The sequence below is a fragment of the Nipponia nippon genome, unplaced genomic scaffold, assembly GCF_047370975.1.
Source record: "Nipponia nippon isolate SJK-2023a ecotype South Korea unplaced genomic scaffold, ASM4737097v1 scaffold_6, whole genome shotgun sequence".
Lineage (NCBI taxonomy): Eukaryota > Metazoa > Chordata > Aves > Pelecaniformes > Threskiornithidae > Nipponia > Nipponia nippon.
The window spans coordinates 29,783,851-29,801,037 of record NW_028262380.1 but is presented as its reverse complement, the minus strand read 5'-3'; the positions used below and the strand labels follow the sequence as shown (position 1 = coordinate 29,801,037).

Sequence of the window (17,187 nt, the reverse complement as noted above, 5' to 3'; positions counted from 1 at the left end):
CAGGACTGGACCCAGCATTGACCCTGGGGTATACTGCTAGCCACTGGCCTCCAACTAGACTTTGCACTGCTGACCACCGCCCTCTGGGCCCTGCCATTCAGCCAGTTTTCAGTTTACATCACTGTTTGCTCATCCAACCCATACATCAACAACTTTTCTATGAGGACCTCATGGGCTGAAAGCCCGTGTCAAGATGAGTGGGTAATCATCACGCTTCTTGTAAAATTTTGTCTTAAGAGACATTCCTGCTCAAATTGACTCTTTCTGTTGAAAACTTTTGTATTACAATACTGTTTTACACCCACACACTCCATTTGAAACATACCTTTCCTTTTTCAGTCTTAAATACTGATTTACCTTACTATTAGAAATAAGGATGACAAGACTGTACATACAAGTTCTCTGCTACTAAACGATAAAGGTTGCCAGCTGACACGATGCATGTTCAGACATCAAAATTTCTGAAGTATGAACCACAGAAACATCTGAAGTCAGTTGCTGAAACCAACGCAAATACTGTTTATTTGTGGGATGCCATTTTACATCAACACCAGCAAAAGACCTAAAAATCAACCGGATGAACTCATGTTAGGTGGCGTAACAGTATTTTCATCAGGTCGTGAGTCACAGGAGTTTAGCACACCTTATTTATGTAATATCCAAATAACTAAGACAAAGCATTCACAGTTACAGGTTAACTGCTGTTCCTCCAACAGCAGTGTCAGTAGGTACTATTTTGTGACAACACGTGTACACACGCACACACACACGGCGGGGGTGGAATTTAAAAAATAAAACAAAAAAAATATCAAGCCGAGTTTTGGTCTCAATTACAGACAACAAACTATTTAGTTGGTGGATGGATTCTATACACTTTCACAGCAATATGAAAGGACAAAACGTAAGGCCTAGAAAGAGGTATTTTAGCAGTTATAATTAAAACCAGGGCACAAGCTAACCTTTAAAGCTGTCTATATGAATTCCAAGAGTATTAAACAATTTGTTAGACTTGTGACCAAGGGTCAACAGAAATCTGGGAAAACCTTAATACAACTGATGTTCATTTCTTGCCCTCCAAAAAAGTAACTTGGGAACATTAACCAAATAGCAATGAGCTGTAACTAATTTTGATTATGTGAGCATATTTGTGATGAAATAAAATGCATGTATTTGTGGTAAAATGGGAGAAGCCTCCATAAATGTTAGAAAAGGCTACACAAAGGTAACCCAAATATTTATTGTAGCTTAAAGACAACCTTAAACAGGTTTTAACTGAAAACTAAAGTATATAAGGGATTCCAATAAATTCCATCCTCTTCAGCTTTCTTTCCTTGAAAAAGATAAAAAGTGAAAAAAACCCCACAGTAACACAGAATTATATTAATATTTTAAATACTTAATATTATTTTGCTGTAGAATGAAATTTAATTTGTGGAATGTTTTGGTTACTAATATTCATAGAATCATAGAATCATTGAGGTTGGAAAACACCTTTAAGATCATAGAGTCCAAAGAGCTCCAAATGTTTGTCATCTATCAACTTAGAGCATCCACTGCTATAGTCTCTGGATGCTGTTTTCCTTTCACTAACTGGCTTTCCACTTCACATCTCCCAAATATCAAGCATGAACTGCACATGGATTATCAAGTTTCTGCTATAAGGACAGTAATAGTACACCAGAAAGATTAGCATAAAAGACTTGTGACACCTCTGCTAGAATGACCTCTCAGTGTCTTGTACAAGAAGCCAGCATATTCTGTATATAACTTTGCAAAAGGAAAAAAAAAAAACAAACCAAACACCCAAACAACAACCAAACCTACACCAACTATAGGATAGCACAACAAATAAAAAAAGCAAACACCAAACTTCCACTAAATACAAGGTAAACTGAGTAGCTTAGGTAAATTTCCACAATTATTTAAAAATGAGAGGGAATTTCTCCAAAATACAAGAGCTGGCAATGTTAGGATCCTCTGCTTATCAGCATATATAGCAAAAACAGAAGGATGGATAGCACAGAGAAGCTTATCAAGACATACGGGTCCATTTTAGTCCATTTGTTCTCTACAAATGTCAGTAAAGCTGTCTACTAGCTGCAATGGAATTTGTGGTTTATTTTATGAAGATGCATGCTTATAAAACCAGCTGAAGACTACAGATTCATCCTGCTTGCGAGTGGAAGAAAAAAAACTTTGCAGCATCTATCTGATTCATTTCCAAACACATTCTTCCTTTCCATCAGTCCTGATCACTTTTACCCAAAGAAAAAAAAGAAGAGTTTGTTTACTTATACAGCGTCAGTACCTTCTGAGGTTCCTCCTCCTCTGTGTTCTTTGCTTTTAATTAAATTTTGTATTCTGCTAAACAGTAGTAAAACTTGGACAAAGAGCACCTGGTTGAGCTGAACAGATTTCTGTTGACCCTGTTATATGAAAGTTATACCTATAACAGATAAGATTCAAAGTGTCTTTGGCTCTTGCTTCCATTATTGGAAGCCAAATTATTTGTGACATACAAAAACTTTTATGCAAACCTTATATTTGTTGCAGGATTCATGCCAATTTGTGTTAAACAGTTTTCTAGAGTCAGTGACTAGCTTCACGTTTAAGAACAATTACAGTATTTCACTAAAATCTTAGCAACCACAATTTAGCCTAATGTTAAAAGTTATATTGCTTCTAAGTTCGTTCTTTTAAGAACTAAACCAGCGGCTCCACTGATATTTCCTTATGGTTATACTATGGTAATATACACATTTACATCAGAAGTCTCAATAAAACATGTGTGTTTTAGTAAGAGGCTTATTGTAAACATTAAATACCACACTCCACTGAATTAATTTCTTGTGCAAACTGGCATCAAACATGGAATTTAAGTTATGCATATTAGGACATGAGAAAGCAATGACTATGTATGTTTTACCACTATTAACTTTAAAGAGTGCTATTTAGTATCATGGAAATCTGAACATGACTATCTCACAGGGAAAGGTAGTATTTTCTTCCTAGCATCATGAAATTCTAGGTTTTGTATGTGCATACATATCGTATATTTATGTATATACAAATATACACAAACACACACACACACAATTTTTGTCTTTGGCAGCTGAGTCTGACAAACAAAAACCAACAACAACAAACAGATTTGAACACAACTGACCACCTGTAGCACCACAATTACAACCTCCTGGTCCAGGGCAGCAAACTAATGTGCTTTTGCTAAACTAGGCTTAATCCTGAAAGTAGTCAACTTAATGACAGTTGTTCCTGACTTCGGTGATGGCAGAACAGGACCTTCAATACAGCTGAAAATTTCACATTCAACCTAAAACGCTTTCCCCCGCTTCCCCTGGATTGCATTCTAGAGAAATATCAAAACTGCCAATACCTTGTAAAATATTTCTACAGGAAAGTAACGTTATTCTTCATTCCAAAACATCCACTGGCCCTTTTTTGTTAAATGCTCCCCAGACCAATATGGAACATTTTATTAAATCCTTAGGGATCAAAGTTTAATAGCACCGGATATTTCAAGGACCTATTTATAAAAATCAACACTAACATTACTTAATAAAGAAGGGTAAGGCAAAGAGAATGTGACAAAATTAGAGAACTTAAACAACACTCCATTCACTCATTTTCCCCAAAATAATCACTAGAACTGTCCTATACAGATAAAGAAATGAGTGAAATAGGCAGTGGTCCCTACTAAAAAGTACTGTCATTTAATGCTGGTGTTTAACATGCCCATTGCCTGCAATGGACATTCTGCTAGGAAATTCCAATCCCCAGCCTGAAAGAAAAAGTAATGTTTTGACTATTCTATATCATATTTTAATTACTTAGAAACACAAAGCTAGAGATCCTGGGAAAGACTAATGTTACAAACAGAAAAAAAAAAAAACCATATCTGTATTATCTACCTGCTAGGGGTGAGCAGACTTTATTCCCCAAACCACTAATTTCTGCTAGAACTTTCAATTTCACTAGATTGCAACATAGACCAAACACTCTTGGTACACCAAAAACTAAAAGCAGTATGCCAAAGGCAATTTACAAAAGTCTAAAACCCATTTTTAAAAGGTACTTTAATTTGTTCATTTGTACCTGTAATAACTACTGCAGTTTTAACATTAAAAAGTCAGTACTTTTTTCTTCAAATGGAAATAATCTGTGGCATGTACAACTATTACAGTGTTTTAATATTTATATGTATATATAATGTATTTCTTAAGACACCGATGTTTCATTCCTATTAAGCATTAGGTCAGGTTTGGCGGATTCCGGTGAAGAAAGTCACAGCATGTCTTGTCTTCTCCCCTCAGAAATTGGCATCTCAAATAGTAACATTAAAATTGACAATAGTTCTTCACGTAACTATGTCCAAGCAGTCTGTTAATTTCATTTTCTGAAATGCTACATTTGAGACCAAAAGAAAAACAAAATAACTAAAGTTTCAACAAACATGTAAGTGATGACTAGAAATATGCCACAAAATTATTTTTACAATACGTTTCTGCAGAAATAACCCTAGGTGAAGCTTTTTTTTTATACACATATACAAAATTTAGACAGCAATATACACATAATCACAGTGAAGACGCTGGCAAGTTCACCAATTCGTAGTGTAAATACAAAATGCAAAGCAGCCTTCAAAGAGAACAATGCTACACAGCAAGCATAGCTAGCTTGTTAAATAGCAAACATCAAAAGTTCCCTGCAAAAGGGATGCAGTGCAAGAAAAGCAGCATGCACTTTGATACAAATAGCAGTTTATGGCTAATGGTTGACATAACTGTGGTAACAGTGACTCTTGAGTGGCTGTGCATAGTTAAACTCCTATGTCATCTGTTTTCCTTTATACCATTCCACAAACTCATCCAACAACACTGGCCCTGTAGAGAGATCAAATAACTGTATTTTACACAATTTTGTAAAAGGACACTGAATGATTAAGCTCAGAGAAATAAATTATTTTAAAACACGAACATATGGTAGTACTTACAGGCTCCATCTTCATCATAGTTACTGAGGTCAAGGTTAATTGTTCTGCTGAATTCAAGAACGTTACACCATTGGTCCTTATTGATAACTTTGTATTTTGATTGCTGCTTAAGGCAAGAAACAGAAGTTAATAAAATACATTTTCAACTCCCTCAAAGTCAGATTTTCTTACAGAAAATTTCAACCTTGTGATGAATTGTTATTTTAATCTGTATGCCATCTAAAACTAAACAGGTTTAAATAAACCACTAAGGAGTCAAACTAGTGTTGAATAATTCATGTTTCTGATTAAGACATCTTTTAGTGGACAAACATACGGCAATAAAAGGAAAGTCCAAAAGCAGAGCAAAGATATTCTATACATTGCCCTGTATTAAATAAACCTTAACAGCATACGGATTTGGGGAAAAGGAAGAAAGGAAAGCTAATCAGTTACAAGTGCTGCTTTGGGGGTTAGTATATTCTAAATCAGAACCAAAAAAAATTTAGCTGTTTATTCTACTTCTAGTTAAAGTATCAGAGAAGACATATAAAAAAAAAAGTAATTCTGTTTCAAACTCCATACCTCTAGAAACTGGTGAAACACTGGAAAAAGGGACCATGTTTTTCCTAAAAGAAGGCCCAACATACACTTGGCAGTATTGATATCTAGGCTGCGCTGATCCTTTTCCTGCATGAAAAGAAAAAGGTCAAAAAGGAAAAAAGAGCCCGATTTCAGGATTTTTCACTTCCCCGACTGCCTGTACGACAGCTCACCCATACATAAAATAAATCAATAAATAGCAGTATCTAACAGTGGTTTTTAATAAAACACAACTTCCTAGTAAAATTTCCTTCCTCGAAGCTAATGGTTTGCTATAGAGATGCTGCTTTCTATAGACTTTCCCAAAAAACTGTCACCGCTGCTGCAGATGAAGCATACGCTCCTGTTTGTGACTTCAGCAAGCAATGGCCACCAGACCCATAGCCATGTTTGCACGTATGCCTCTGCATAGCCATACGTCTCTTAAAATAGTATCACTGCACATATTTCCTGTGGTATTATTACAGCGACATAAACTACTTAACTGTCTACTTGACAGTTATCAAGTAACGCTTGACTATGCAAGAGTGAGCCAAGGAGGTTCTTTGTTCTGTTATTCTACTGATTACATGAAATTCAAATTAAATTAATTATCAAATGAGCAGAGGGAACATAATATACTAGCACATGGAGACCCCTCTCAGAACGGTCCCAGTTTTAGTTCAACGTAGCAGTAGTATATTAAGGCTTAGGGGGTGAGTTTTTTTGTTTCTGCTAAGAAAAAGAAGCATCATCTGTACCCAGCAGATTCATTACATCTAATCAGTGGGAAAGTTAATACATTTGATAACACAACTTCTGCACATCTCAAAAGTAATGTGTGTACATGTAAGATTCCATTTTGTTATTTTAAGTAGTTTATCCATCTACATTTGCTGTCTTGAAATTAAATTTTGGTGCGAGATGGGACGTAAAACCCCATCCTTTTATGCCTTGGTTATAGCATTAAGCTACAAATTCAGAAATCAATGAAATAATAAAAAATAAAGTTCCATGTTAGCTACTGTAGACCTTGATCGCTCTATATGTACTCATGATGGCAGACTGCAAAGTCTAAATTAAGAAAAAACAGGGATTTAGGGATATCCAGGATACAGGGAGTGCCTAACAGAACAGTGCAAGACAGCTCCCCAAGACAAAGGGAATTGAGTCCTATGCCTCACCTGTACAAGTGCAGTTGTATGTATTACAGAATACACATCTTTATGAGAAAAACAAGCTCAAAACATAACTGAATTGTCTTCTATCATATAGGAAGGATGTGGTAGAGCAAGATCCCAGTTCTCAGACAACAACTGAATGCCTTAGCCACAAGGTTATCCTCTCTTCTTGAAACCCACTTCATACAAAATACACCTCCATTCTAAAATTGTGCAGACAGAATTTAATGCAGATTTGTTTTGGAAGTGGGGAGGCCAGCAACTCTGAAAACATTAGAAGTTGGTTTACATTCTAGTCACTAAATCCAAGAGGGACTTCACTCAATCTGATCTAGAGGGAAAAAGTAAATTCCAGGATGAACAAAGCTTTTCAATTAGTAATGAAGCTGAAAAACAAACCTGTAAAGGCATTTCTGTATTAATATGATACAATTCTTTCACTTATTTCCAACATCAAATCGTTCTAAAAACTAATCCTCTTTCCAGATCCCATTTAAACCTCTGTCACAAACATCTTTAAGCAGAAATCATACTGCTGTGAGAATATATTTTATTTTCCATACTGTTTATACTCTGAATTCTTCTCACACACTCAAGTGTTATTGAAATCAGGCTCTGTTGCCTTTACTTTGGCCATGCTGTTTTTACATGCCTCACATTGTTAAGTTTCTGCATTCTCCCTCTCCAACTACTGTTCAGAACAAATTGTTCAGATAAGCCCTTCATGCCCACCTCCAACTGCCTAATGGCACATCTGCCATGACAGATGCTCCAATTTCATTCTTAACATACATTCCAGATACTTAACATTCTCTTTCTTGGATACAGTGGAAAGAATGTATTGACAAACTCTGATAAATTTCAGTATTTGTTTTACATTGATGATAGACAGTCTTTCTGAGATTTTTCTTCCCCCCCAGAATTTCAGATAAAAGACCTATTTAAGCCATGAAATATATGCATCTGTATGTTCTCAAACTTGGTGATGACAATGGCAAACAGGGGGCGAGGAATGTATTCGTGCTTAATACCAACATATGGTGTTTTAAATTATTTCCTCAAAATCATGCTGACTTTAATCGTGCATGCCACATAAAACCTTGATGATGCTTATTTTTATTGACAAACTAACTCTAAATACCAAATCACAACAGACGCTTTCAAAAATTCTCTCTTAAAACTTCAAAAGTTTAGACAAGGGTTTTTTGCCATGGAGTACTTCCCTGAAATGATTGCCCTTAGGATGGAAATTACACAATCTTCTGAATCAAAAACCAAAACTGCTCCCATCAGCATTTTCCTATCAATCACTTCAATTATTCTGATAAAAATTAGGTACAGGTTCATCTGCCGCATCTACATAAATATATCAGCCTTTGTCAGCATTCATTTCTATTCTTATGGATGCCATTCTCCTATAGACTTCCCCTGGCTCCATAGTATTAGAAGTTCAATAATTCTATTAATCTAATATTGTTTTGACAATTCCTCTGCTGATATGCCTTTGACTTGCAGTTCTACAATCTGTTTTTTGGGGGTTTTTGGTTTTGGTTTGTTTGGGTTTTGGTTTTTTTGGTTTTTTTGTTACAAATGATGTCATCTGCGCATCTGTGTCCCAATGTTTAAAGTCTTTTTCAAGACGACTGTTTGTCACGTCAATTTGTTACCTCTTAAAAAAACTCCACCCACTATCCTCTTTTTAAGTTTCTGCACGCACTTTTGACAGGCCATCAGCTGGCGCAGATTTGCTACCAGTACAATGTTTTTTAATCCATTCTAAATATTTCATCAGTATCTTGAACTTCTTTGGCAATGTTAGTTATTTCTAGCCTTTGCATTTTACGTTGAGCAATATTGGAAGAATAAATCTTCACATGGCAAAGGAGGAATTAAGATGTTGATATGGCTTTTTTTCCTCTCATACTAACTAATGCCGTGCATTCTGTCGTATTCAGCTGTAGGTTTCCTTGGTTAAAAGCAAACTACTGTGAATCTCTGCTTGCTGGCATCCAGAAAGCACTGATGTACCACAAATCTGAGTTACTTACGACAGACTTAACTATCAGAATTGCTATCAGTTCACTTTCTTCTTATTATTTTTCCCATGTTACTTTTTTTGCTGCAAATTTTCTTGGTGCTTTTGGTTCTCCTGCACTGAAATCTGAGCTTCAGTTTTGCCTGTGACCATTTTTATGTTAAATCTTCTGTACATTCCATCACGTTAGCAAGATGGATGTCCAATTCCATGTCAAAACGTTAATTCAGAAAATGAAAGTTCTTTTATTGCTCCCTTTAAGTAGGAATAGTCTTATGCATATTATGGGTTCCAATACCAGGTACAATTTTATCAATACATATTTTATAGCAGGAAGAGTGATATCAGGATATTGTTTAATAAATACTGAGAACATCATTAATGACCTTCCAACAGTCTTCTGAACCAGTATTTATATTATATCATATCCAGCTTTTATCATGTTAGTTATTTTTACCACCTGCAGATATGCCTGAAATGCCTTCCTGTTTTAAATATGTTTATGCTCACAAAATTCAAACAGTAAGAAGAAAACCCAGGGTAATTCTAAAACATGTCAAAACACTAAGCATCAAGCATCCTCTACACTTTTCTTTTTCAGTTCTAGCATTTTGCATATACTTTTTTAGAATATGAACAGCTGCATTTGTTAGAAGCAATCTTGAGTGGTATCTTAAGAGAAACACACTTAGAAGTATACAGTCTTTCAATTATTACTTATGAAAGTAAAGTTTTAATTTCAAATGCTGGTTTTCCACAGTACTTACCCGTGCAAAGTCAAATGCATATCTATAAATAAGTTTAAAATTGGTAGGCTCATTTAATAAAGATCTCAAGTAATCCAGAGAATTTCTCAATTTTTCCGTAGTATCACATCTACAAGAAAAGCACAGAGTGAATTTAGAGTCTGCGTTCTTGTACAGATGTCTGACATTTTAGAAAAGAATCTCTAACGTGTATCCCCATCAATCTGTTGAAAATTTATGACTCTGTACAAAGGCATTTTTATGAGTTTGTCTGCATAAAATGCCTTGATTAAACCCACAGTGTGAAACGGATGTGGATAAAACAGCAAAGTCTTACACTGGTACTCTGATAGAAATTTGTTTGGCTTTGTAGAAAATTTACTCTCCAACAGATTAAACTAAGAGCTTGTCTACACATGGCAAACAACCAGCAAGCCACAGCAGGGAAACAATACTTATGTAGTTTTGCTGAAACTATAGAACTTCCTACACAGTTTTAGTGATTCTGTTCTGGAAGATAAGTCAAAACACAGTTCTTTCTCCAACTCTCTATAAAACATGTGATTACTCAACTACATTTATGATAATTATGCCACGAAGATAAGCTCTCAACTGGAGAAAGTAATTCTTAGAAAGAACATGACAATGCAGAGTCACAGAAAGGGATTGTATTATTTAGCATTTTAAACTACACATGTTCTAACAACATACCAGCATCTAATAGATAGGTCCAATCCAGTGACAAACATAGACGTCCTTGGGGACAGAAGCAATGTTGAACCTCATGACATTTGTTTTCTTGAGACTGCAGACATTTTAATCCAACTGTATTTAAATGTGCAGCTGTCAGGTTTCAAGTTGTCTCTAAGTGGCCATATCACCACAAATAGGACCAAAAATGTATGGCTTCTACTCCACAGTAGAGCTCTCTGCTTTAGGTGTTATGAATCAAAACATCAAACTGTGTTTTTTCTAAAAAAAAAAATGGGTTTACTATAACAAACTTAAGAGGTTTTTCAAAGCACTTACTGTAATGATGTCATTCCTTTTAACCATTCTTGTAATGTAAAGTAGCCCATGTTTTGCGCATCCAACTTCCATGCTAGTACAAGCATAACTACCTGTTTTAAAGAGAAAAAAAAATGAAGACTGAAAACAATTAACAAAGATCCACACATTTTTCAAATAACTGTTTAGTAGACTACAAATGCTTTACTCTTATCAATGGGATGTTCAGACCTTTGCTACACTATTTTAAAAGTTAAAAAACCTGAAAATGACAAACCTGTACATAATCCAAACAAAGAGAAGATAACAGTGCAAAGATACAGAGCGAACATCCACCCAAGTTACCAGTAGCCATCTTACTTCAAGTGGGCATGCACAGTCATCTAGTGAGCAGTGCAATGAGGAAGATGAGTTGGTGCAAAAGCTACAGAAAAGGTTTCTCAAAACAACTACAAAATTTAAGTACCAATTGGACGACAAGTTACATTTGACATTTGTTAAACTGTCATCTAGGTGAACATCAGTTGCAATCCATGAGCTCTGTGAAATCCAATTATTCTAAAGCTAATAATAATCCCACCTGAATTCAGCTACCCCAAGGTACCATCAGCCTACCTAGTTTTGCAGGTCTGAACATGCAGTATAATTCAAGCAGATGTAAAGCTAGGTGAACTAGCATTAACACACATCAAAATAAAGGCTGATACATGAATACTTTGGGTTTGTCCAAAAGGAAACAGAGTCCTTTTCACATCTCACACCGAAGACTGAAGCAATAAAGAATTCAGATAAAGTGATACCATAAGATCATTATCTTATTCAGGAATTTAAGAAACCACTTTTGATATATACATAGAAAAACTTGCAGGACAACTGATCCTGCAGACTAGAAGAAAAAATAATCAAGTCATATAAATTTGCAACTCAGTCATTAACTAGCTAATGTTAGTGTAGCTATATACAGTTTCTAATGCAAAATCGGAATACCTACTTACATTCCCAAATGTCTGCATAAATCTCAAGTGTTTATTATACAAATAAAGTCCAAACTTAGCAAATTATATCTTATATTTCCAGTAAATCATTCAAAACCACAATTCTCATTTTACTTAGTCAGAGATGATGCTTTATGAATCCTGCAAAAGATCAGACTTGCATATACATTTAAAGAGCAAAAATTAGGCACTAGGAAAAAGCCTGCAAAAGGCACAAATCTTCCCTTTTAAGTTTTATTTACTTCTATATATATATACATACATATAAATTATACATATGTAATTATATATATATTCCTTATTTGTGTTTTGAAATGGCATAATGGGAGTCCTAATATTGCTCACAATATTTCAAATCCTTTTCTCTCCCAGAAAACCCAAAGAAAACATTACTTTGCAGTTTTGTAGTTGCTACATTAAATCTCCAGTGTTGTCTCACCGTTTCAGAAAAGGCAACCATCAGCTTCTTTTTTTGTTGTTTGTTTTTTTTAAGATCTCTTTCTTTTTGGGCGGGGGGAGGGAAGTGAAAGAGAAGGGGTGGCAGCAAAGACAAATTGAGTTTTTACAGGTCAACAGTTTGGGGTTTAAAATAAAGGAGGTTGTTTCCAAATGTGTGTATAAACCTCCCTTGGTTTATATTTCTTTAATTTTTTTAAAAACTCCCCAAAATTTTTTAATTCTTGATGGAAAAACAAGAGATTAGACTGGCTCATATACATCATAAGAGATTAGGCATCTTTTGAATGGACTCTGAACTTACATTTTCTGGTTCAACTCCAATGTCTTCACAAAATTTCTCCATACCTTCTGGCCCCACAATGTCATCAGTGCCTGCAAACAAAATGCATTTTACTTATCTCTGAAAATTGAAACAGTCTGACCTTTACAGCACAAGAGAAATACAATCACACAGTACAACCTGAACATACAATTTTTTTCTGTTTGTTTTGACATGCAATAAATATTTCCACATTTACTGTCTGACACAGATACACTTAAATCTTTATCTCATCTTTGGAAACACAGACAGAAACACTGTAAAACAACTTTTCATTCCTGAAAATATCCTTTATTCTACCCATTTACTGAGATAATCTTGGAAGAGTAAATTAATTAAGATCTTTAAGAACACACAGACCATCCACGTAATATTACCACAGTTAAATGACTGGACGATGGCTAGTGAAACTCATTTCTTGGCTTGAATCTCTACTGTTATCATATGATGATATCACACAAAAATGTAGCTATACAGGATACAAGACATTTTCATTCCCAGAATTTCATTCCTTATTGTCTCATATACTATCTTTATATAATGTTATCTATGAAGAAGAGCCTAAAATAAAAATCTCATGCTCCTGTTTATTCATATTGCTATACCATGGCCATACATTATGTGTATTTTAGTAACTGCAGGGGGAAGGAAGACATGAATTACAGCTATTTCTTTGCCGACTTAAAAGGAGAAAAAAGATTCAAAATACAGATGTTATTGAAATACACTACTATTAAGACATGCTGTTGAATCAAGATATTTGTAACTTCTACAATACTCCATTGAAAAAATTATATAGGCATTAAGAATTGAACTGTGCAATTCTATTTTTTAAGTACATTTTAAGTATTTGGACTATTTTGTTAGAATTATTTTACTCCTGTTTAAAAGGGCTCATTTGGGAAAAAAACATTAGAGGCTGAAACGCGTACTTTCATCCAATATAAAGATCACATGCACAAGAAAAAGAGGTTTTATAAAGGGAAGATCAATCTACGTTTTTTTATTAGGTGACCTACTATTCTAGAAATAACACGGTTTAATTATATCTTTTCCCATCTTCTCATGACATCCTCTCACAGTTCTCTGAATGTACACAACAGTCTTTAAAAAGACTCATTCTGTAATGTAAAGACACACTAAGGAAAAAAAAAAACAAAGGCAGTGTCAACTCTCTGCATATAGCAAGAAGACTTATGAAGCAAGAACACAAAAGAGATTATTCTTTGAAAATTCATTTTTTAGAATGTTACTTAATACTATAAACAGAATCATACTCTGTTTTTCTCTGTTTTATCTTGATGTATGCATCCAATGGAAACCCAAAAGTTCTTTCACACACAGCCTTCCTTTCATCCCTTCTTTCAATGAAAGTCTTGACAAAAATGAGTTATCCCTGTTGCTAGAGTAAAAAAATAAATCAAACTGGTCAGAAAGGCAGAGAATCTAGCAGGGTAGATTTGGAATTAATTTGTCTGAATCTCCTTTCACAGACTGCCACAGACAAGTGATATCTCAAAGTATTTAATTTAGTTTATATAATTTTATTACATCAAATTAAGTCACTCTTCATTACGCGTAAGAAGTAGACAAAACAGAACAAGCCGTGAGCAACGTTATCCAAAACAGCATCAGAAAACTGCAAGATGACCTTATTTTCTTTGTCAATCACCTATTTAATCTCCTTTTGGTCTTTACAGTCACAAAATCATTTTTCCCTATACTTCAAGTTCTCCCCTTCAGAAAACCACATGTAAAAAAAATTAATACAATTACCAACTTCACTATTAAAGGATCATCTTTTGTGATTGCAGATCATAATTAACAATCCTAGAAGTAATGCCTGAAGAAAGTTCTCATACACAAGAGCAAGAATAAATAATTCAGTCTACCTTCCCTATACCTTGTGATGGAAAACTATATAAAGACGAGTACAGGATACTTGAATTTATTCACTTCTTTGCTTGAAACCATAAGCACCAGATTCAGCAGGAACAAAACTAATGTTACTACCTTCCCTACCCTTTTTTTTTTTTTTTTTAATTGAAGACACACTTCTGAAACATAATTCTGTACTACTAAGCACTAACATGGCAGACAACAGAACTTCTAAAGCCAGAGAGGTAACAACATTTTGGACAGAAGTACGGCTTTAACTATAGATTTGAATAGTAAAGTATACATGTTCCAAAATATTTTAAGTTACACGCCTTCTGTGTTCTTTTTATAGAATAGAGACAAAGACAAAATTGCCCCTTGAACTCTTCAACTTCACGCCACACAGAACATAAGAAAAGCTTCTTTAAGACTATTACAAAAAAGCCTCTACACTCAGTCTTGGAAAAGCTCGGTTAACACAATTTTTATATTCCAATGTAGATTAAATTGTTATTAGGAGGAAAGTTGCATTTCACCCTTACCTGCGTATTCATAGAACCATTCTAAGCACCTCTTACTTGAAAAGACTTCTTCCTCTGCTTTTATTCTAGTTGAATCATATTTTCTATACATACTTTAAAAAAGAAAGAGAAACAAGTAATTAATTCATCAATTTTTTAAAAAGTCATCTTTTAGTCAACAGCCACTGTAAGCAGCAACGTTTTTCCTTTCATGAATCCGTTTACCCAACATTCTGTCCTCATATCCAGTCATTTGGGACACTGCTTAACAGAGTAAGAATCACTGAACCTAAATACTGCGTTTGCTCAGTCTGTCACATTTCAACTGATTCATAATCGTTATACATGTACATGAACTTCCCTGACAACAAATACAGTCAAGTTCAAATTCAACCCCAAACTGCTTTGTGTAAGTTCAAGTAAGACTTCTGCACACCATTAGCTACCACAATCAACTGATGGGCTGCAACTTGGCTGTGGGTCTAAACCCAGACTAATTCCATGTCACAGTCAACACAGGTCCTACCTGTAGGTGCACACATACCTCGTGCACTTTGAATTATTAACTAAGGAGAACTGCACATACTCTGTTTGCCTCTTCAAAAAATCCTGTAAAAGGCATAAAGGCCAAAACAGACATGACCCGCACTTACATTGCTCTAAAGCCAGTAGGTTGGTAACACAAAAGAACCACAGAGAACAGGTTACAGGTCCTCACTGACAATAACTCAAGGAACCTCATTCATCATGGGGTAAACAGTTATCTGAAAAGCTAGATCATAGCATCCCTTTCCCCCCCCACCCGAGATGACCAGCAAGGTAATGCTCTCCTTCGACAAGAAGTATAAGGAATTTTAACTACATTCAGGAAACAACACTGAAGTACTAGTCTCCTGAATTTAGTATCTGAAACACCTAAAGCATGGAAGGCACAGCAGATGTTGATGAGTTACCCCTGTTTAGACTTTTCTGAAACAGAGACAACATCATTTGTGCCTGTTAGAGGAAAGAGACTCAGCAGCCCAAGCAGTTGTTCACTGTTGCATTCTCTGATCCATTTCCACCACTCTGCAGTAGCTTGGCCTCAAAAAGGCTGAAAAGAGCCGAGCAACAAATGGCTTAGACTAGAGGAGGTAGCCAAGCATGGCTCTCTAAGTGTTCCAAGCATGCAGCCCTTCCTTTTATAGTGTCAAACCCTGCTGGGAGAAGGACAACAAAGTGGCTAATTGCTTCAAGGAGAATTCTGAAACAACTTGATGAAATTAATTTGGAGTTGATGTCATCACCATTTTGCCCTTCTAGAAAGACAGGTAAAAGCTATACTTACAAGCTTAGAGTACACTGATGCCACTATCCTCCATCTAGCTCGGCTATCAGCTCTGAGGAGCTGTAGCTAGAAGATAACCGCACACACATCATTCTGACAGTAATTCAAAGAACTACTTCATGTTTATTGTCATAGTTCCTTTAAAGCAACTAACCATTAGAAAAATAATACTAGTCAGAGCAAAATAATAAATCGCTAATTGGAAGACAAATACGAATGAGGCTCTTAAGAAATTTCAAGATGGAAAGAAAAATTAACACTGTACTGAAACACACGGATCTGCAACAAACTGAAACACTGCAGAAAAATGCCAGCCATACATGTCTCAAACACATATATTCACATACCCACAATTTGTGGGTTGTTTTTTGGGGTTTTTTGGGTTTTGTTTTTTTTTTTCATTTTGAAAACACTTTTTTCTATTTGAGTTACCTACTTTGTATAAGCTTTACTGCAGTTGCAAAGGAACAGGATGACAGCACTGCCCAGTAAGTAAACAACTAAGCCAGAAGGTAGAAGTCAGAGTTGGAACAATTCCTTTTTTTTTTTTTTTTAAACACACGTCTGATAACTTAACATTCTCATACTTGCAGAATGAACCATGATTATGAAAGGCCTATCCAATATTTTTTAGGCTATTCTGAATTCAGAGGAATCAAAAAAATGTCTTGAGACAAAGAAAGGAGGCATTCTGCCACTTTGGCAAAAGTCTAATTATTCAGTGTCCCTTTTTTGTAGCAAAGAAACGTGACAAACTCCAACTGGAATACCAAGTTGAAAATTGATTGTAGTAGGAGCTAGTCAACATCTTTATTCTATTCTATTTACTCAAGAAGTCTGTAAGAGCACTGCTGGGACCTAGGACATGCAAAGCTAATGTGGTTCCCAAAGACAGACATTCATCACAAGACTCAATGTTTTTTCTTACAAAGGGATGATAACCAAGTGCCTCGCTCTGCTTGTTCACATAACTCACCAATACACATTAGCTGTCAGTATGTGAACAGTGGATTTGGGAAGGAACCTTCAAGAAACAAGTTTATTGACAGAGCTCTAGGTCATCCAAGGTATTTCAGAAAAAAAGATTCCTGCATCTACAAGTGGCAGAGCTAAATACTGGAACCTGAACCAAGACACCAATGACAG

General features: G+C 35.3%; 1 protein-coding gene across 17 annotated transcripts in view; it reads right to left on the bottom strand.

Annotated features, from left to right (window-relative positions):
* Positions 1-491: 491 nt before the first annotated feature.
* Positions 492-17,187, bottom strand: part of DCUN1D4 (defective in cullin neddylation 1 domain containing 4) — a 42,628-nt gene continuing 25,932 nt past the window's right edge. For 16 of the 17 annotated variants that reach the window (XM_087735500.1, XM_087735501.1, XM_087735507.1 and 13 more), the window contains 7 exons: positions 14,736-14,827; positions 12,298-12,368; positions 10,564-10,655; positions 9,556-9,664; positions 5,576-5,680; positions 5,012-5,114; positions 492-4,901 (listed from right to left, as the gene is read on the bottom strand). In XM_087735500.1, the coding sequence (XP_087591626.1) occupies positions 4,846-4,901; positions 5,012-5,114; positions 5,576-5,680; positions 9,556-9,664; positions 10,564-10,655; positions 12,298-12,368; positions 14,736-14,827 (628 nt within the window). In that variant the 3' untranslated portion in view covers positions 492-4,845. The remainder of the gene's footprint in view (positions 4,902-5,011; positions 5,115-5,575; positions 5,681-9,555; positions 9,665-10,563; positions 10,656-12,297; positions 12,369-14,735; positions 14,828-17,187) is intronic. The other variant, XM_087735502.1, reaches the window with a different exon arrangement.